Genomic DNA, 23,134 nt, shown 5'->3' with positions numbered 1-23,134 from the left:
GTGGTTCAAATTGATTATTTGTTGTTGGTAGTGATCAGTATTAAAGGTTTCACCTGGTTTTAGAAGCTCATAACACACCACGCCTTCCTGATCCCACCAAACTCAGAGCATTGTCTTCTTTCCGAAGCGATTTGGCCTTGCAGTCGATGTTGATGATTGGCTTGGATCGAACCATGATTTTGTGCATTTGGGATTCTCAAAATAAATCCACTTTTCATCGCCAGTCAAAATTCTATGCAAAAAAGACTTTATTTCGTGCCGTTGAAGCAACATTTTACTGATGACTTTTCAGTTTTCTATTTGTCTTTCATTCAGTTGATGTGGCACCCATTTTCCTTCCTTTAAAATCTTTCCCATTGCTTGTAAATGATCAGAAATTGTTTGCTGAGCAATGTTTAATCTTTCTGCAAGTTGTTTTTGAGTTTGACATGCATCTTCATCCAATAATGCTTGTAATTGTTGGTCTTCGAACTTTTTCGGTTGACCTGGGCGTTCTTTGTCTTTCACATCGAAATCATCACTTTTAAAGCATTTAAACCAGCGTTCACAAGTATCTTGAGATGGAGCATGTTCACCATAAGCTTCCTGAAGTATACAATAACTTTCAGCAGCATTTTTCTTCAAAATAAAGTAATGAATTAAAACTTCCCACAAATGCTCTTTTTTTGGCACGAAATTTGACATTTTTAAGCATAAAAATATCTATGATGTTAACACCTTCAGAAAATTTGACATATGAAGTTTTGAAGCTTGCTGTCAATACAACAAAATAGTATACATATCAAATCACATATATATCAACATATGTGTAACTCCATCTATTGAAAAAAATCCACATTATCCACATTATTAACCGGTACATCTAGTATATATATGTATACATATGTGTATGTGTGTATATATATAATATGCTAATTAGACCGGATAGCTGGACAAACTTCCGGATGATCTTCCAGCTGAAGCCGCAGTGGCGGGGGCTGAGGCAGAGGTAGTTAGGGGTGATCAGGCAGGCAGGCAGGTGAGTGGCTAGGGGCGATCAGGCAGTGAGGTGAGTGGTTAGGGGCAATCAGGCAGCCAGGCAGAGGCGGTTAGGGGTGATCCGGCAGGCAGGTGAGCAGTTAGGGGTGATCAGGGAGGCAGGTGAGTAGTCACGGGCGATCAGGCAGGTGGGCGAGTGTGTGTATTTTATATATATGTGTGTATTTTAGAGGCCCGGTGCATGAAATTCATGCAAGAGTAGGCCTTCCTTCCCCTGGCTACTGGCACTGGCTTCCCTCTAGCACCCGGGACCAAGGCTGGCTTCCCTCTGGCCGCCGGCAGGCACCTTGGACCTGGGTTTCCCTTGTAGTTCCAGTTTCATCCAGAAGGACGTCCAGTCTAATTAGCATATTATGCTTTTATTATTATAGATATGTTTGTTTCTTTTAATTCATTATCTTATATTTTTATTTTACACATGGTAAAAGAAAGGGAACGGAGACCTTTTTTCCCCTAAGGACTGTAAAATAAAATGTCTACTGGCTTGAAGAGTGAACTCAAAAAGATGAAAATCATTTTTGAACCTTATTCCCTAGTGGGTACTTTGCCTTTTGACAGGAATTCTGAATCTCATATACTTTTATTAAGTTCCCTGGCCCATCATATCTCTTTTCTCTGTTTCCCATCACAAGAGGAGCCATTTTAAAGCAAGCCCTGCTGTGTGTGCATAATAAAAACCCTTCAGAAAAGCCCCATTTTAACATCGTTAAGTTTATTGCGTGTAACGGAGTAGAAACCCAAGATTCCAGAACAAACACCATTTTTATTTTTTTGTTTTAATTTTTTATTAGAATATTTAAACAGCAAGAGGATGCCATTTATAAAATAACAAACTCTCAAATGAAATCCACATGCAAGGAAACTGAATCCTCTTAATAAACAAATAAATAAATTTCCACATTGTCTAGAGAGTTAGATAGTGAATCAAAGATGAGCCTTCAGCTGGTTTGTAATTTTCTGCCTTGGCATCAGTTATCAAGTCAGAACTGATAAACACTGTAAAAATAAATATATCCTCCCTAATCTTATTTCTAATTCCTAATAAGATGATGCAGACTTTGCCTTACTCAGTAATTTCAGTATTTATAATTGGGGGAGGGGGTTCCAATGGAGTTTTATGAGGACAATTAAATGGAAGAGGAGGGCAGTGTGCCAGTGAGAGTTGGGAGGCACAGGGCTTCAATAACTGCAGACCAATTATTCTACTCCTAGACAAGATCTTTTTTTTTTTTCTTTTTAGATAAAAAATTTGCATACATTGCCTTTTTGGAGCACACTGAACTTCTCATCTAGGGTTCGATGCCCTCGTGGGCAGGCCTGAGCAATTTTCTATATGCTTTTTATCTTGTGGGCTAATATGATGACTCTAATTAGGGAATGCTTCATTTTTTGGAAGTAGTGATAAGAGGTGGAGGCACAATATTCTGCTCATTAGGATGCATTCCAGGGGTGGCACAGTTTTCTGAAGGTCCCTGTGGCTGTGCTCCCTACTAATTACTTCCCCTTCTAGCTGGTCCTTCACGAGACAGGATGCACAGGGGCAGATTTGAGAGGTGTCATCAAATGGTATTGACTCAGTAAAACTTCAGTAAAAATAATGACCAATAGTGCCTTTGGTTAAACCCTGAATGCAATTACTGTTTTACAAGTATGGTAATGATTAGAAACTGTAGAGATCATTGCTGGGGTATCAAGACATTCTCTTTTCTAAGAAAGCCAAGTGAAACCTCTTCTTAAAGGCAATGCTCAAAGATTCAAACTCTGAAATAGACACAGGGTTTCTTAGCCTATCCCAATTTCCTGGGACTTCAATACTTACCTCTCAAGTTCCACAAGAAGTTCTGGTGTCACCATCAAGGTCATAATTGGTCATCTCAGCCTGGTCTTTGTACTTGGGATTCTCATCCTGGCTTACTCTGCCTGTTTATACCACTATCTACCCAGTAGCAAGCTATTCCCCATGCTTAGAGCACGGAATGAAACTCCTCAGGCGAAGCAATTGCACCTTTCATCCTGACTGTAGCTTCCTGGAGGAGGCAGCGGTGTTTTCCTCCAGGAAGGAGTTTTTAGTATGCTATGCTCAGGGCGTGTGTAGCAGTTGACATGAGTAACACAAGCTGGCAGGGAAATTTACCCCCTCCACAGAATGAAGGTGATACATGTTTGGTTTCATTAACTTTCCATGTTGATACACACGTTTGTCAAGAAAACAGCTTTGTATTCCAATAATATGGGACAGAGCAGAAGGATGAGTGAGAACTTTTCAGTTGGGATGGGAATCAGGGCAGAAGCAGAGGTGGGTGACCACTTAGAATAGGGTGGGCAGGGTTGAACTCCCCGAGACAAGATTGATCAAATAGCACATGAAAGATTATGTAGCATGATGAATCATGCACACCATGCTTTACCATTTACATTGCCTTTAAAGATTTACTCAATTGTTTAGTTAAAAATATTTACTGAGTAGTTACTAAGGGCAAGGCCAAACATGTGAAAGACACATTTTAACCTCTATGTTACATATAAAGAATCGGACTTATGGAGAGTTCAAGTAACTCATTCAAACAGCTGGAAAGCAATAGCACAAGTACTAGTATCAACTTCTCTGCCATCTCCAAGTATCTTCTCATCTGATATTGGGCACAAAGAGACTCTTGCAAGGTTGTTGTAAATTCAGCTCTTAGAAAAGGAGTGGACAAGTAGTAAAAGTTTATGTTGAGTGATTATTACTGTTAATAATATATAATAATCTATCTCATCTAATCTTCACTGACAAGAAGACTCATTGTGGGGAGATGTTTCAGTAACCTCCCAATGGTCACCTCCAGCCAGGAAGTAGGCAGGCCTGAGCTTGAACACAGGCCTGTCTGTGCTCAAAGCTTGGCTTGTGGCAACTATTTCAGGCATAATTCCTTCTCAGTTAGAAGTTTCCAATTTAATTGGGGATGAGCAAAAGGGGTGTGAGTTTAGATGACATGACCTGGGAGAAGCATCTGGTCCCCCTGAGCAAGAAGAGTCTGCAGGTCAGACTGAGGACTGCCCTGCTTCAGTACATGGGTCACTGGATAGACAGCTCCGCTCCCCTTCCAGCAATCCACAGGAGACCCTCGTCAGAGGCAGCCATGACCTGGTATTGTGTGTGGTATGGTTTCATCTTGATTGCCCAGGTCTGAACGTTCTATACATGCTGTGGGCTTGTGGCTGGAGACCGTTTTGAGTCAAGGCAATAGATACTAGGTCTTGCCAGTAGGAAACACTGGGCCCTAACTGCCCAAATCCTTATTCTGGGATGTTTGCAAACTTCAGAACTGAAAAATATCATCCCCGTTGAAACAATAACGAATTGGGGTCCACATTGTTGGAGTTCCTTCTTGAAAGTCATTCTGCCAGTTACCAGCAGAACCAAGACTTGAAGCCAAGTCTCTTATCATGTCTGCCCACCTGCTCTTTTCATCACAAGTAATGCAAACATACTCACTGCAAATTTTGAAAATTAAAGTATAGAAGGAGAGCCTCCCTTCACTGTTCTTAATCCCAGGGGCTTCTCCCTAGAAAAGCTACCTTTATTAGATTGGAGTGCTTCCTTTAGCTTTTAGCATCTTTTATTTGTGACCTGATTACTTCTAGGAAAGATGCATTTTGCTTTGCTTCTCTATGCCATGAAGCTTAGAGGGGTCAGGCCTCCCTTGGGGGTAGGGGGTGTTTGAAAGGGTGTCTGTAATTGTCTGGTTCTGTCTATGACATGGTCAGTTTATTTCTAGAGTGCAATGATAACAAAATTGTTTCTCCCTAACACTAATTCCATTTTGCAATATTTTCATCACCAATGATATTTTAACCTCCATCATCTTTCAGTTGGGTCACAATACATTATATTTGTTGAGTTGTTTTTAAAGGTGATCACTAGTCTTTAATTTTGTGCTGGTACCATGATCCTATAGAAAGTTTACATTTTATAAAGCAAGTTCAACATGCTTTACCTTTATCGATTCTAAGTTTTTTTTAACCAGCATAAAATTATTTTCCAAAAACTTTGCATTTTCTTCAGGTGCATTGATAGTTTTATTATTTACATTTGGCTCTTAATTGATCCAGAATTTATGTTTATATATAATATGAGGTATAAATATATATATATTTTCCAAATGGATAGGCAACTACCTTAATACAAATAACTGAATAGTGCATTGTTTCCCCATTAAATTGAAATACCAAATTTCTATAAATACATGGTTTGGTTTCTGCACTTTTCACTCCATTTCACTGACATGATTTTCCACATTGTTGCAATATTAATAAAGTTTTAAAGTATAATTTGATATCCAGGAAGGCAAGTCTGTTAGACTTTTTGTATGTCTCAAAACATGTAATTCTTATATATTTCTCTTTCTAAATTATTTGAATACCAGTTTGGCAAGTTACATAAATTATCTTATTGAGATTTGTGTTAGTCTTTCATTGCATTTATACATTTATTTTGAGATAATTTCATCTTTAAATGTTATCATATCAGGGAACATATAGTTTTTTCTCCATTTATTTACTTTCTCCGGGTCCCTCAATAAAGTACAATAATACCAAAGTTATTTTATCTACCTCTTGTTGAACTTATCCACAGTTAATTTTAAAATTTATGTTGCTGTGCTATGATCTGTTTTCTATAAAATATATATATTTTTCATTGGCATTGCTGATGTAAAAGAAAGCCATTACTCTTCTATCTAGCCTCTTTATGAAACTGTTAAAGAGTTTATCAGTTTTTCTGGATCATATCATGCCACCTGAAATAATGATGCTTCTTTTGTTCCTTTCCAATAGCTCTATCTGTTTTTCTCTACTTATGTTATTGATGATATCCTTCTGTACAAAATTGAATAGCAGTATTAATAGTAGGCATATTGGACTTAATTGACTTGGATAGAAATACTTTTTATACCTCTATTATTAAGAAATTATTTTTTCCAATTTTTAGTTTGGCTGTTTTTTGAAAAAATTAAATCAAGTATGGGTATTGTATTCGATCTAATGTTTTGTTTATATAGTGTGATAATTACATTATTTTCTCTTTTTTTTTTTTTTTATCTTGCATTATATGTTTTATGGTGAAGAACTGTCTCTATTTTTGAAATAAACATTACTTGGTTATGATACATTATCCTTTTGATAGTTTATTGGATTAAAGTTGTATAAATTGTATTTAAGATTTTTACATCCAGGTTCATAAAGTAGATGGATCCCCAATATTCTTTTCTGTATGTATTTTTTCTTTGGATTGGAGGTCAGGGTTATTGATGCTTACAGAATTGGTTAGGAATTTTTCTTTCTCTTATTTTCCATTTCCTGGTTCAGTTTGTATAACATACATCTTATCATTTCTATAAAACCATTTGGATATGCTTGCTTATTAGATTAGATCTTGAAGATTCCTTTTGTCTCTTTTATTAGTTTACTCCAGGCTTTGGATTCTATTGAATCATTCTTTTTTATTTTTTTCCTGTGTGTGTGAAACTAATGTGTTCTCTACTCTTCTTTAGACTGATTCCATCTGCTTTGTGTCACCCAGAATTTCCCCAAGATCTGTTCTGTTAGTGACACTTTTCTTGTTTTGTAGCAAAGGCAAGGATTGAATTCATTCATTCTCTCTCTCTGCACACCCCCGCCCCATTAAAATTTAAAAGGTTTTGTAAGAGATTGGGAAATACAAAAAATGGCCTGACATTTTTATTCAATCTCCTCCATTTCCTTTCCTGTCCCTTTTGGACTATATGCACTAGAGTAGGAAATGCTCTGTAATCTTGATGCCTTATTCCCTGGTGATTCTATAAAAATAGAGTACTAAAAAAAGTGATGTGAATGTGATTCATTTCCCTTATAATTGCTTTGAGTTTTTTGGAATGTACTGTGCTAAAAGGTAATATTTTAAATAGAATACATACTACCAAAAACAATATTTTTCTTATTGATAAAGTAGTTAAAGCATAGAGCAATTTAGACAGATAATACTGAAGATTTTTATTATAAAGTTTTTTTTCTAGTTAAATGCATGTTTTGATTATAAACAAAACTGACAAAATTGGATAGAACAAAACCAATAAAAAACAAACAGCCATTCTTATTTTCTTTTTGATCTACAGATCAAAAAATCAGAATTATCTCAGCCTTCAACATCTTTGGCTTTGACCTTGCTGTTTTTCCAGGCAAAATAGTTCATAGTCTAGTAAAGGTAAATGGATCAGCCAGCCATTCAAGCAAAGGAATTCTGAGTCTTCAGTCTTCATCTCAACATCTTTTCTTTCTCTCTCTCTCTCTCTCTCTAATGCCAATATGCAATCACAATTGTATTAAAATCAATTATACTGTAAATCACAATTTCCAATTAATTAGTGATCTTTATATAGTATGGTCCTTGTAATTGAGTAATGGTAGCTCTAGTTTAGTTCCTTGTTATGGAAATGTTTGCCCTAAAAGGAGTGCATATATTTGAATTTTTTATTCCAATTGTACAAAATTTGTATCAGTTTTGTAAAGTGAACAGAAGGTGGCCACCCCAGGTTACCTTCACTGAACTACATAAAGTCAGCGCACACTATTCATTTTTGTGAATCCTATGTTCTCAGCTCTTTCTGGAGACCCATTCAACATGCATCATTCGGGGAGCACTCTCGAGTCCTAATGCCTCATGTAGTAAATGATTGTCTATCTTCAAGCTTTGAATGAATAATCATTAATATATATTGTAATTAAACATGGATTTCCAAATGCATCCCCAGTGCTAAGGCTTCCTTTACATGGCCACTTTGCTTGATCCACATAAAAGGTGTTACCAGTACATCATTTTATCTTAAATGGTTTCATTAGCATCACTGCACAATTTTTTGCTTTTAATCTTTAAGGCTTTCATGTCAGAAGGGGAGATTGATGATACTGCTGCTATTGAAAGATGAGGTTTAAAGTAAAATGCACTATAAAGTGATATGAACAGTTCAAGGCATCTCAACTCTGACAGAACTGACTCATTATTTAATTAGACTCTGAAAGCTCTTTGCAAAAAATGCCTGGCCTTATGTCAGGACCGTTCTTGATCAAGAGGTGAACATCATTGAAAGGTTCAATCTTAAAGGTGCCCTATTGTACAAGTATAATTCTGATATCTTCGAAATTATAGTGCCTGACTAGTCATGAATCCAAATGAGTCTCTCATTTTCACTGTTTCTTCCCTGCTATAATTCTACATCATCTTATATATTTTTCTAATTATTTTTGGCCTGGCCAGTGTGACTCAGTGGTTGAGCATGGACCCATAAACCAGGAGGTCATGGTTCCATGCCCAGTCAGGGCATAAGTCCAGGTTTCAGCTTGATTCCCAGTAGGGGAAGTGCAGGAGGCAGCCAGTTGGTGATGTTTCTCTCATTAATGTTTCTATTTCTCTATCCTTCTTCCTCCCTCTCTCTCTAAAAGTCAATAAAAACATATTTTTTAAAAAATGTCTAATTATGTTTACCCTGTAAATTTTATGGTAGAATTTATATCCTAAATATATAATTTTTTTCTTTTAACCATACTTGTTTCTCGACCTGTACCTATCCAATCAAAGTAAGAGGATTGTTTTTAATTTTTAAATTCACAAAAAAAAAAAATGCATTGTAAAGATACTGCCAATTAGCATTTGTTTTGAAATGTGAAAATCTTAAGTTTGATAAACCAAAGTTGCTTGGTTAAAGTGGTTTGGTCCCAGTAGTGGTCACAAGGAACTGAGTTAGAAAGCACAGTCCACATTTTCATATGTTTAGTCTTTTTTATTTACTTTTTGTTAAAATAGTTAGACATGATGTAAAATAATCCTTTATTTCAAATGATCTAAAGAAATTCTAACTCTCAGGTACAATTATGCACTTTTATCGCAAAATGTTTATAGATATGCACCTTAGTTTAATTTTATCAGGGATTAAAATTCATGAGTAATTTTAGCTCTCCTGTGGCATTTCAGGGGAGCTGGCATGGTCAGGATATGTGAGGCATTGTTTCTCAGAGCTTAAGTCAGCACAAACTCAGGAATCTGACAGACCTCCCTTTGAATCTGTCTCTTTCAAATGTGACCTGCCAAGTTATATAACCTTCTAAGTCTCAGTTTTCTCATGTGTAACATGGGCATCATAGGCACTGAGCCTTGCAAAGTTATTGTTAGTACTACATGAGTAGCTACGGGTAATGCACTTAGCATGGTTTTTGGCCAATAGTAAGTGTTCAATGGACATTCCTTACTTGCACTCATTTGGTAAAATATGAACTAAGTAAAACTGTTCTGGTTGCATTACTTTGTTTGCCTCTCTAAACTCAGGAAAAGATGACACAAAGTGACATGTTGCCTTGGGATGGTATGAAACACTTATTTTACTATAAAACATCGTGATTCTGAATTTAACCACACTGACATAATAAAGTACAGAGTGTGTGTGTGTCTTTGCGTTTACCTTGCATCCCTATCTACTTTTGGAGACAGACCTTTTTCCCCAGGACACAGGAAAGGATCAGCATCTTAGTCTAGGACCATCATTGTGCCTTCGCCACCCTAGTCACAGGTTCTAAGGCAAGTCGGGGGGCACATGTCCCTGTTAGTCAAATAAAAGTCAATCCCCAGGATTTCCTAAATTATATATATTTCTATTATAAAGATTTACTCACAAATACACACTGATTATATTTCTTATGCCTGACTCATTAACTTCCCTCAGCTTTGGTGGTTGATAATATTCCTTGACTTGTAGCCGCATCACTCCAACTGACTCTGTGGTCACATTGCTTCCTCTTCCTATCTGTGCATCAAATATCCCTCCAATTTCCTCTTATGAGGATACCTGTGGTTGATTGGGGCCCAACTAGAAAATTCAGAATAATTTCAAGATCTCAAAATCCTTAATCATCTGCAAAGACTTTGTTATATAAAGTGGCATTTACAGTTTCCAGGGATTAGGATCTGATATCTTTTCTGAGGCCACTATTGTAAGGCTCTTCTTCATGCTTGACTTGACTTAAAGCAACTCGAGGAGAAAGGTTCCATAGTCTTATTCTCTCTTAAGCGGGATTAGAAAGGGATTCTTGCAGACACCTTTGACCTAGCGAGCAGGTGTCAGAACGTCACTTCAAGCACAGTTTTGATATGTGCAAAGGCCGAGCATTTGTTCCGGTGGTCACCCAACATGAGACTGAACTCTGCTGTGAGCATGTACATTCCCATTTTGTACTTGCCGAAGTGATTGTACACTGAGCTGCCTCCAGAATAGGCCCTCTTATAAATCTCAAAGTGGATAGAGGTGGCACTCATGTTAAATAGTCTGACAGCGACAGAAAGTGGCATCTCGCTGACCTTGTTGGGAGTACTTGAAAACCTTTACAGGCAGGCAGGCACTCAAGATCTGAAGAGATCTGACAAATAACAGTCCCCTCAACTATGACTTTCTGCCTGCACTTGCTACCGCTCCCAGAACCCCAGCGTATTAGCCTGTGTGTGTGTGTGTGTGTGTGTGTGTGTGTGCGTGTGTGTGTGTTTGCCTCCTCACCAGCTCTGCATCCCTGTTGTCACCAAGCCTTTTTTCTCAGGTTTGAGACAGCTGTTCAGTATTTTATAACAGGCAATGATAATTTATAACCAGCATGGTTTTATGTTCATATAAATTTGTTATACACAGCACATCATACGTGCAACCCCAATTTGTATTTACAGAATGCCTTGTTTTCCCCTCCTGAGCCATCAGTCATGTTGTAGATACAAACTCTCATTAATCTTTGCCATGCACCATGTAGGTTTTCCAATCCACAGCTTATGGATGTGGAACAAGTTAGAGTAGGCTTGTATTCACGAGCTTGAAGAACAGATAAATTGTCCATTTCAATCTGCATGTGCCAGTGAAAAGAAAGGTCATTGGAAAATATGTGGCAAAAAACACAACAACCCTCTGACAATATCAACAATAAGCAACGGTAGAGTCAGAAGTGGGAACCTGGGAGTGAGCACGTCTTAATGCCAGGGTTTAAAAGGAGCCTGGCATCTGTCTGGTTTTGTTTTTTTGGATTTTTTTGTCTGTTTGTTTTTTAAACACAAAAATGGTGAATGTGCCATAGAATCCTGGCTTCCATGAGATCAGTTTTAAATGTAGACCTCTTGCGACGGGTCTATCACCATGTTGCAAGTGCTAAGATTCCTGAAAAGACAAGTGAACACCTAGTAACTTTACTACTAGACATAAGTAGGTGCAAGTATCACGTAATCAGTAAACCATATGATGTAATCAGATAATCCTGTGAGATAAAATTCTTCAGTAGATGAAAGGGATTGTTTTTCCTCATTATTTATAGTAACTAAATATTTTTATTTCTCTTTAACAACAGAAAAGGGATAATATAAGGACTGTCCCCAAAGAATATTTTTACTAACTAGAATGACTGTGAGGTCCTTCTTATAGATTTATAGGTAACCAAAAAAGGCTCATCTTTTCTCCTTTTTTTTTTTTTCTTGGTTACACCCTGTAAGCTCAGTTATACTTGGGTTTATCTTTTTTAGTTAAAACAAAACAAACCACAAGAGAACTTCTTTGGGGCTAAAACAATTCCCTATGTGCTTAGACATTTTTTAGTATATAATACTGATTTCATTTAATTTAGTAAATGAATTGTTATGAACCTAGTCGTGGGAGGGGGTACACCAGGAAATCCAAAGGTTAAAAAAAAACTCACAAAAGAAACCCCTCTGTTCCAGAGTGACTAATGTAGTTTGTATCTGTGTTAGTGTGTTTGTTTTGTGGAGCAGGACATACAGAGATATAAGTTAAAATTAGTACAGAAATAACTATTCCCAGACGAAATAGCCTTAATACTTTGAGATAGATTCAAACGTTGTACTATGGGTCATTAAGAGAGTGAGAACTCACCAGAAATTACATCCAAATGTGAGCATGGAAGAGTTTATGCTGAAAGCACTGTGTGGAGTGGCTTCGAAGGGCATGGAAGCAGGAAGGAATACAATCCAGATGGAGGGAAACAGGCATGGATAAGGCAAGGCATTTCCCAGAAACAACAAGTGTCTTTTGGCTGCTCTGTGGGGAACACTGCAAGATGGGCTGGGGTGATAAAACCTGAGGACAGTCCTCAAGGCCAGAATGTGGCACTCAGATTTCCTTTTGCAGAGGAACTCTTTAACAGGTTTATGTACAAGGGGGGACTTAAGGAATTAGACTATGGGATGTTTATACGGCAGTGGTGTGGAGAATGGTTTGAAGGGAGACTAAAGTGGAGTCAGAAAACTGGTTAAGAGACACAGTAAGAAATAATGAGAAACCTCTTGTAACTGGTGAACATAGGAACATAAGTGCGGATCTAGATTGAAGAGCCACTGCAAGGTTAGAATTACAAGACCTGGAAAGCAATGGGAGATAAAAGATGAATCCACTGGGTAGCCAAAGGTGACCTTGAATATCATCTATAGAAAGAACGGATAGGAAGACACGGATGCAGAGAATGAGAGGAAGGTGGTCAGATTACTTTTGAAAACCTCCTCCACTATATGTTCAATTAAATGTATATTCTCTCACACTTTTCCTAATTGCTTATTCCCTTTATTAGCATCTTTGACTCAGTGATACAACAAATCAGCCTCCTGAACTGTATGATACAAAGAAACAGAGGACACAGCCTTTGCCTCGTTGAAATGATAACCTTTTTGAGGAAGATGGGACACCAGACGTGTGTAGCTTTGGGATGGACATCTGTGTGGGGAAGATGGGAACAGTCCTACTGCTCTGTGCTCACTTAGCTGAATATTTAGTAACATAAAAAGGAGCGAATACTAAGTACCAAATGAATTGTATAGTCAGTAGTAGATTCTATAGGAATTCCTAGCAATGACAAACATTTTATTATTTTGGTTAGTCAATTACTATGATCAAGGCTTCACAGTAGGTTAGAAAGGCACAGTTTCTGCCTTCAAGAGATTTACAATTTAGGACCGGGAGACACATTTAAGTGAATAGTACAGTAAAAATGAAGAAGTATAAGGATAATCAGAAGAATGTGTTAGTGATCAATCATGTCAGGATGAAAGGAAGGAAGACCACAACTTGTTTCTTTTTTTAAGTTGCATTTCGTTATGTTTCCTTTCTTTCTTATATCCCTTTATTCATAAGAGTGGTTAAGTAGGGACTACATATAAATTAATTTTTATTTATTCCCATAGCCTTTTTACTCTAAAATGAATACACCTTCTGTATGACTGCTAAGTTTCAATTTACTATGAAAATGTATCTGATAAATTAAAAATGATTTCATTTCTTAGCTCAGTCCAAACACAATGTACTCCTGGTCCCTTCTTCATGTCCTAGTCAAACTTTAGTGACAGCTGCATTACTGTGCTTAGTGTGTGAGTGTGTGCGTGTCCTTGCTCTTGTAACTAACACTATGCCTGGTACCTAGCAGGTGCTTAACAAATGCTTATCTAATGAAAATTGAGTTTTTTCCCTTTTGATTTAAGCGCTTAAAACTCAAAGGCATGTAGTGCTAATATTTAAGATAGATTGATTCATTCTGTTCAAGTACCACATAAACATTCACACACTATTGAGTTTAGTACTATTAAAGGGCAATTTCCCTCCTGAGAATTGTGCCTGTTGCAGAAATATTTTACATATCCAGTCTTTTTTTTTTTTTTTTATCATCACTAGGCAGGTAAAAAAATAAATGGTTCTCTCAAATGTGCAGTTGTTCACATAGACTTCCCTTGGAAATGCCTGTGTATTTCAAGAAATAATATGAAAGAACACATTGAAGGTCCCCACACTCACAACTAACTAGAGTCAGTGTCTTTTTTAAAGACAAAAATAGTAACAATTAAATTCTTTACTACACTATCCACCCAAAGGACTTAGAAAAGCTATTATGTCCTCCTTTTTATGTCACTGTAATATAACCCAATCAAATTAATTGAAAGCCCTGTTTTTCCCAATTTTACAAATTTGGTCCATTGTCCTTCAAATTATTTAATTTAATTTAATGTAATGTTTTTACTGTTGCTTTAAATTTACATGTTTTCATAACTTAAAAGAGCTTGTGTGTTTTATTGTCTCAAATAAGTTCCTTTTAGTACATGAAAACGTAATGCTTAATAATCTCTCAAATCTGTTATGTAGATCTTTACAACGAAATTACTTTGACAACAAAATTGCTTTGACATTATCTCCTTTCTTATTATAGCCATGTGACAGTAGTACTATCCTTATTTTATTTTAATAGATAAAAAACTGAGACTGAAAATAGCTAAGAGACTTGCCTGAAATTCATTTGTTCATAAGTACCAGGTACAGAGCCAGAATTAAAATGGAAGTATTTGTATTCCTCATTCAATCCTCTCAATCTAATCTAATAGAAGAGAAACATGCAAATTGACCGTATCTTTGCCATGCCCCAAGCCACGCCCACCAGCCAATCAGAGTGACTATATGCAAATTAACCCAACCAAGATGGCGGCCGGTAGCCACGGAACTGGAGCAAGCAGGAGGGTTGGTTGCTCCGACGATGGAGGAAGCCAAGCTTCCTGCCTGTTCTTGCCGGCAGTGGCCTCCGCTAAAGGCAACAAAGTTTCCATTATAGAAGATAAATAAATCCCAGATACCTCCTTCCAGCCAGCCGCCACTGTGAGCTTGGGTGGCTGGGGGCCATGGCCAGCTTGCAAACAGCCATCAGCCCCTCACCCAGGCTGGCCACACCCTCATGGGGTGAGGGTCCCTGCTGGGGGTTTTGGCCAGCCCGAAAACAGCCATAACCCCTCACCCAGGCTGGCCAGGCACCCCAGCAGGGATCCCCCCACCCTGAAGGGTGTGTGGCCAACCTGAAAACGGCCCTCAGCACCTCACCCAGGCTGGCCAAGCACCCCAGCAAGACACCCACCCTGATCTGGGACACCCGTCAGGGCAAACCAGCCAGCCCCCACCCATGCACCAGGCATATAATAAAAGGGTAATATGCAAATTGACCCTAACAGCAGAATGACTGGGAATGACTGGTCACTATGACACACACTGACCACCAGGGGGCAGACGCTCAATGAAGGAGCTGCCCCCTGGTGGTCAGTGCGCTCCCACAGGGGGAGCTCTGCTCAGCCACAAGCCAGGCTGACAGCTGCCAGCACAGCAGTGATGGCGGGAGCCTCTCCTGCCTCCTCAGCAATGCTAAGGATGTCTGACTGCAGCTTAGGCCTGCTCCCCGCTGGCAAGTGGACATCCCCCAAGGGCTCTTGGGCTGCCAGAGGGATGTCTGACTGCCAGCTTAGGCCCAATCCCCCAGGGAGCAGGCCTAAGCCAGTAGGTGGACATCCCCCGAGGGGTCCCAGACTACAGGAGGGCACTGGCCAGGCTGAGGGACCCCACCGAGTGCACAAATTTTTGTGCACCGGGCCTCTAGTATTTAGATAAACAGATATGCCGTACTATGGCCAAATAACACTGGGTACTTATGCTGAATAATAATAATTAACATTTTGAGCAAGTACCCATGCAAGATACGTCCTAAGTACTTTACATGTGTTGACTCATGTAATCTTTGTCACAACTCCATGAAATTTAAACTTAAGTAAACAGAGAACCTGCCCAGTGCGCATGGCTCAGTGTTTGAGCATTGACCTACGAACCAGGAGGTCACGGTTCCATTCCCGGTCAGGGCATATTCCCAGGTTGCAGACTCAGTCCCCAGTGTGGGGCTGCAAGGGCAGGAGGCAGCCAATCAATGATTCTCTCTCATCACTGATGTTTCCTTCTCTCTCTCCTTCTTTCTTCCTCTCTGAAATCAATAAAAATATATTTTTAAAAAAGGAAGAAAATAGAGATGCAAAGAAGGTAAGGATGTGAGCCCAGCCAGTCCACACTGTCCTGCTTTAGAAATCATTCTTATTGCTGTCCCTGCTGACAAGAATAGACTTAATGAAACAAATGTGAGTCAATAATGTCTTCTAGGACTGATTAACTTTAAAAAGTTATCCTGGAGCCTGTAATTCTGTGAAGTACTTTAGTGGAAATTGAATTTGTTTCCCCATTCTAAAAGGTAATTTTTATTAATGGTAACTCTTTAATATTTTATATTTAATATCTGATTAGAATTTTACTGCCTGGAAAATCCCTTCTTATGTATTATACTAGAGGCCCAGTGCGAGGGGGGGTCCCTAAGCCCGGCCTGCCCCCTCTCACAGACCGAGCCCTCAGGAGCAGGAGGCGACCCAGCAATCAGGGGAAGGCGATGCCCCCATCACACCTCTGCTGCTGCCACTGCTGGGAGCGCAAGCCTTGGCCGGCCCTGGTTACCTGAGCCTCGTGTGGCCCTAGGTGGCTGGGCAGCTGCCATCCTAGGCTTGCCTGTGCCTCGGGCTGGCCCTGGGTGGCTGGGGAGCTGAAGGGACTCGGCACCACCATCTTGTGGCTGTGGGTGCCGCCATCTTTGAGGGTGGGGCAGTCAATTAGCATATTCCCTCCTTATTGGTTGTGGGTGCCACCATCTTTGCGATAGTGTGAGGGTCAATTAGCATATTCCCTCTTTATTAGATAGGGTACTTTAGAACTCTAAAACTTTATTACATTAATGAACTTAGGAGCCAATCCCAAAATTTTAACCAGTAAGGACCAAATAGTAAAGAGGTTATGTGACCAGCACAATAGGACTTGGTAAGTGCACCAAGTTCAAACCCATTTCTTCCAAGGCTCTTCCCTCGTTGTAGAGATATATGAGCATAATAAAAGTGTGTGTGTGTGTGTGTGTGTGTGTGTGTGTGCATGCCCGTGCATGTGCACGTGCATGTGGTGGGTGCAGAGACTTATTTTCATTAATAAATTGTAATGCCATAAGGCATAATAACTGTATATAATTTATTTAGCTAAAGCATGGAATTTATGAAACTCTGTATTCTCCCTAGGGTATGTCATTAAGCATTCCCTCCCAGTGAATACAAACAGAAGGAAACATTTGATTTTGTATTATCTAGGACAGTTTACCCTTGACAGGTCTGAGCTGCAACAGGTCCAGCGATACACAGATTTTTTTTTTCAATAAATAGAAAAATACTGAAAATGCATTTTCCCTTCCTTATAATTTTCTTTTTTAAAAAAATATATTTTATTGATTTTTTACAGAGAGGAAGGGAGAGAGATAGAGAGTTAGAAACATCGATAAGAGAGAAACATCGATCAGCTGCCTCCTGCACATCTCCTACTGGGGATATGCCCACAACCCAGGTACATGCCCTTGACCGGAATCGAACCCGGGACCCTTCAGTCCACAGGCCGACGCTCTATCCACTGAGCCAAACCGGTTTCGGCCCTTATAATTTTCTTAATAACATTTTCTTTCCTCTGGCTTACTGCATATTGTAAGAATATAGTATATAATACATATAACATACAAAATATGTGTTAACTGTTTATGTTACCAGTAAAACTTCTGGTAGACAGTAGGCTATGAGCAGTTAGCTTTGGGTGAGTCAAAAGTTGTGCATGGATTTTCAGCTGTGTGTGGGGTGTCCCAAACCCCTGCATTGCTCAAGGATCACCTGTGTCCTCCTTCTGTACTGTCTTCCACTCGGATGCTACTCTTATTTTGCCTGGTGTTTCTGTCTAATGCTCTACCCCGTGCCTATTAACATGAAATTATTTCTCATTTCTCATTTCTCCTTAAGTATAAATTGGTTTTCTCAGGTATTTGCAGTTTAATTCCTTAGTCATTAGTGGGAATGAAAACTGTCGATTTTTCTTTAGGGATTTCTGGTTAAAGTAACGCAGAAGATTGACAGAAAGGACGGAACGCATTTATTTGTATCCTATGTCTCACTAGGCTTGTGGGCGTCACACTAGCGTGGATCACATTCAGCCATAAGGACAGTGAGATGAACAGATGCTTCAGCTCCTCCAACCACACCGACCTCTATGTAAACATGCACATACAAACCCTTTGGCACATGTAAAATCTCTAGGGATGGGACTGAACACCTGTCAGAATTTTTTTAAATGACAATGATATACTCTGATTGTTGTGCATTATTTTGCTAGACCCTTTGTATGGTATTTCATTTAATCTCAAAATAACCGCATGAGGAAAGTACTAATACCCATTTTACAGATAAGGGAATTGAAGCTTAGAGGCGCTAAGTACGGCTCCAAGGCCATGAGGTTGTTTGCTAGGGAGCTAGAATTTGATTCCAGGTCAAAACACTTTCAATATTATTGCCACAAAAACTTTGTCCCACTAAAAACTGATCCTACAAGTAACATACACCTAGTTATTGGAAAGGATGGTTGGGGACCAGTGTGGGCCTATCAGACAGGGCTCTGGAAGAAAGAGAAAGCACATTGAATTGGGTGATTTGAGAAAAGTTAACTATTGACATTATGCATTAATGTGGGCAATACCCTCAGGCCGGTTACAATGACATGGTTAACACGGGTAGGCCTGAAGATGTGAGCCTCATTTTAATGGGATCTGGAAAGAAGGGTGACAGAGGGAGGGAGAGAGAAAAGAAAAGGAGAGAAGTGAGAAGGAGGTAGAGATAACTGCTGACCAGGGATGTGCCTCTCGGTCCAGGGAGGCAACCAGATGACAGAATTTCTGGGGTGAGACATAGTGTTGTGAGTCTTTGCCATTGAATCCAACTGAAAGCCATAAGGCTAGGGGTTCTAAGGGCATAGCTTGTGCCCAACCAGCACAGAGGATAAAGCAGGGTTCAGAATGCCTCAGGGTAAGTAAATCAGCCAGGGATGTGAGAAGTGCACCTCATTCATTCCCTCCCCTCAGGCTCACCTCCATTCTCTTTTACCCTGGAATTATTGCCCTTGCATAATTCTCCCCAAGGAAATAGACAGGAAACAAGATTAAAAGACTGAGGATAAGATTTAAACCAGCCACCTCCGTGGAAGCATAAATGATGCTATTACACCTCTGGACCTGGAGAATATTGTTACTTTGTAGAATTAAGTAATGGTACTCTCTGCTTTTATAATGTCACTAGAGGCCCAATGTGTGAAATTCATGCAAGAGTAGGCCTTCGCAGCCCCGGCTGCCTGGATCCCTCCCTCACAGCCACTGGTGGCTGCCTGGATCCTGCGGCTGCAGCCCCAGCTTTGTTCCAGAAGGACGACCGGAAGGATGTCCACTCTAATTAGCATATTATGCTTTTATTATTATAGATGGCAGAGACTGAAAAACAGCTGCTGTTTTGTTTTCTTTAATCCATGATTGCAAATGCTTCTGAAATGTACTAGTGCACTTTTGTACTAAGCATTTATAAACATCACCATTTGTTTAGGTATACTCTATTGCAGAAAAAGCAGGTATGAAATAATGGCTAGGCCTTCCCTCAAATAGGTACATATTCTTTAATAAGGTGTTTAGGGCTTTTTTGTTTGTTTGTTTGTTTTTGGTTAATTGAGATATAGTTTCCATACAGAAAAGCTCACCCATTTTAACTATGTAATTTTGTCAGTTTTCACAAATGTGTACAATCCTGTGACTAACAGTAAAATCGAGATACAGGATATTTCCATCATTCCAAAAAGTTCTAAAGCTTTTTAAATCTTTAATCCAACTCAACTGAATTTTTGGCATCAACTTTTGTTTTTTCTGATTTTAAATAGGAAATTGATGTTAGTACCCAAACAGTAAGTTGCAAATAATAGGTGCTTTGGTAAAAAATATTTTTGTTAGTTTGTTTTCCCACCCTTCTCAGTAATATAACTACTCATACTGGTTATAAATTCACTGCACATATAATAGGCTTAGAAAAGGTTCATAATTTTGGCTGCACATTGAAGTCACCTGAATCTGTTAAACGGCCCAATGGTCAGGTGGCATCTCATTAAAGCAGGACAACTTGGATTGATACCAAGGAATCAATAATCTAATCTTTCCAAGTAATTCCATATGTGGCTCAGATGAGTCCCTATGAATTAGACCAATTTTTATCAACTCTGCCTACACAATAGAATCCCCCGGGACAACTATTCAAAAATACTGATGAATCCCCCATTCTGACTTATGTAACTTGTTCATAAAAGTTGACTAAAAAAGCCAAATTTGGGTAATTTAATATTTCTGAATGGTTAGGCCCCAGTTAATCAGGTTTTATTATAGTTCTGGGTATGTGGTGGTGTTCAATAAATGTTAAATAGATGTCCTAATCTCACAGCAGAGGCGAGGGGTAATAAAATACTCTCTTTCTTGGAAATGAACTGTTTGTGTATTTGAAATAATTATCTTAGCAAACTATCACTTTCTGAAAATTGTCCTCCTAGGTAATTTACCTCAAATGGAAAGCCTTGTATTTTAAGAGAACACTGTATTTCAACTATACTTTTTTCACCATAAGAGTAGGCACATATATGTCTACAGCACTTGCATAATTCTCCCCCAAGGAAATAGACAGGAAACAAGATTAAAAGAGGGAGGATAAGATTTAAACCAGCCACCCCCTGGGAAGCATAAATGATGCTATTGTGCCTCTGGGCCTGGAGAATGCTGCTACTTTTAAAAGTGAGCAATGGTACTCTCTGTTCTTATAAAGGCAGAATGAATAGCCAATGTTGGTAGCTAGAACAGAAATGAACTAAGTGTCTAATGACATGGTTATGGAATATTTACATGTGATATCTTTTTCAGATTTCAGGAAATAATACCTGGCAACAATCTTTTATCATAAAGTTATGGATGACCCATTATGGCAGAAGTGTTCCTTAGGCAAACCTCCCAAACTTTATGTTATAAATAATTAATCAGCATGCTGCGTATTTGAAGGTAGACTAACAGCACTGAGTGTTGTATTTAATCCCTCAACAAACAGCATTTTTCTTAATATAAATATTCTTGGTTTAAAACAAAAAAGAAATAAAGTTTATTTAATTTGACTTTTTTTCACTTCTCATTCAATTGTTCTACTCTTTTTTATCCTTTTTAGGGCCATCTCAGAAAATGGTGTCACCCAAACAAGAACATGAAGACAGGAAACATGACAAAGTCACAGATAAAGGAAGTGAAAGTGGGACTTCCTGTAATGAGCTCTCCACCTCCAGTTGTGACAGCCACTCAGAGGCGAGCACCCCCCAGGACAACCCAGCCAACGCCCAGCAGGCCACAGCTCACCAGCCTAACACCTTAACCTTGGATCGCCCTTCCAAAAAAGCACCTGTGCAATGGATGCCCCCACCAGACAAACGCAGAAACAGTGAACTCTTTCAGACACTCATCAGCAAGTCCCGGGAAACCAATCTTTCCAAAAAGAAAGTCTGTGAGAAGCTCAGCGTAGAAGAAGAAATGAAAAAGTGTATTCAGGATTTTAAAAAAATCCACATTCCAGATTATTTTCCAGAGCGGAAACGCCAGTGGCAATCCGAACTGTTACAGAAGTATGGGTTGTAGTGATGATCACATTCCTACAGTGTTGCAATGACATTCAATGTTTACTCCAGTGTCACTACCTGACTGTGTCTTAACAATTGTCAGTGTGATTCTTGCTGCTCTTCCGTTTCGTGAGCTGTTAATGTGGGACAGTATTTCCTTTCATTCCTTTTTGTTGTTGTTGTTTTTAGAAATATTTACAAAAAGAAAAGAAGAACACCAGTAAATGTTGAATCAAAGTGGTGTGTCTGATTCGAACCATTTTTCAAGGATGAAAGTACAATGTGCATGATCAAGAAGCTTAGAATCTTGATTTTTGAACTGTGGTCAACTGGATATGTTTGTCGTTTTGTAACTCACTAAAAAGAAATCATCATATCACTCCAGCTAAAAGGACAATATGGATGAAGCAACATCAAGTAAAATGTCAGAAGATGGTTTTGGGACCCAAATCCAAAACTGTTTAACTGTTATTGCAATAAAACAAGTATTATTTTTGCATGAGCACAATGTCACAAGTAAATCACAAGACATAGGGAAGGTCTGTTTGTTATTTGGAAAGAAAATATGTTATAAAAAAAAAAAAAGCAAAAATAAAGTTGTTTCAGGCAAAGCCTGTTAATGTAAGATGTCTAGGAAATTGGGTTTTGTTTGTTCTAGATCTGTGATTTTTTTGGTGTGTATGTGTATGGTGTTCTGTATGTTCAGATGGTGTAAATATGCCTTATACTATTGTGTTATGGCACTGACATTCATATATTAATGCTAGTCATGATTATTTCTGTGAAATGAGTTCTTACATCAGGCTGTGAAAATTGGTATAATGATGCTCTGAAAGATCCTACTATCATATTAATCAAAATCACTGAGGGAAATGGTAAAAAGCTTTATGTATTTATTAAAAAAGGAAAATATATTAGAATTCCTTGGTTTCTATGGACTCTTCTTTTAAAATATTCAATTTTTACATTGTCTTCAATTTTTCTTTAAAATCACAAGTTAGAGAATGACATGTGCAAACTTAATGCTGACAAGTTAGAGTTTTAATATAATTCAAAATGGAGCTAGATTCTGGTCCCGAGAGCCTTGGTATTGATTCACAAACTCTTAGCCCACAGAGAAAATAGCTTCACCTGAGAGTGCACTAAACTTTTATTTTAGCTGACAATCAGATTGAAAGCCTCTCCAAAAACAATTGGGAAGTTACTTCTTACAAATTAAGAGACAAAGATGTCAACAGCAAGCTAAAAGGTTAACCTGAACAATAAGAAATTTCTTCCTGGCTGCACATGTGGAAACAAGTTTTCTTATCAGAAGCCACACAATTCTTGCCTTACCTTCCCCACCATAAGGAAAGCATAAAATCATGAAATTTCATTTAAAAATAGACTGAAAGAGGATAAAAATAACATCAGGAATTATAGAGCTCAACCTTCTCTGTGGTTAGTTGGAGTAGAAGTTTAGAAGCACCGTAGATAATAGAGGGAGATAAGCTTTATTAACTCCAAACTTAAAAATCTACATTCATTTTTGGAGCTACTAGAGAAGCTGGTTACCCATAAACACTAACAAAGTGGCTCCATCTTAGTTTAACTTTCTTGGGCAAAAAATCACTTTCAAAGCTTAGTGACTTAAAAACAATCACCATTTCTGAGTTTGCTATTCTGAGGATGGGCAATTTTGGCTA

At 38.6% G+C, this 23,134-nt stretch overlaps 1 protein-coding gene across 1 annotated transcript in view; it reads left to right on the top strand.

The window, feature by feature from the left end:
• KCTD8 (potassium channel tetramerization domain containing 8) overlaps positions 1–21,951 on the top strand; it is a 210,689-nt gene extending 188,738 nt beyond the window's left edge. Inside the window, exon 2 of the mRNA XM_036332612.1 lies at positions 21,008–21,951. Within this exon, the coding sequence (XP_036188505.1) occupies positions 21,008–21,468 (461 nt within the window). The 3' untranslated portion in view covers positions 21,469–21,951. The remainder of the gene's footprint in view (positions 1–21,007) is intronic.
• The last annotated feature ends 1,183 nt before the right edge of the window (positions 21,952–23,134 follow it).

The sequence above is a fragment of the Myotis myotis genome, unplaced genomic scaffold (genome assembly GCF_014108235.1).
Source record: "Myotis myotis isolate mMyoMyo1 unplaced genomic scaffold, mMyoMyo1.p scaffold_m19_p_1, whole genome shotgun sequence".
Classification (NCBI taxonomy): domain Eukaryota; kingdom Metazoa; phylum Chordata; class Mammalia; order Chiroptera; family Vespertilionidae; genus Myotis; species Myotis myotis.
The sequence above is the reverse complement of the archived record's forward strand: the minus strand, read 5'-3'. Positions and strand labels throughout refer to the sequence as shown.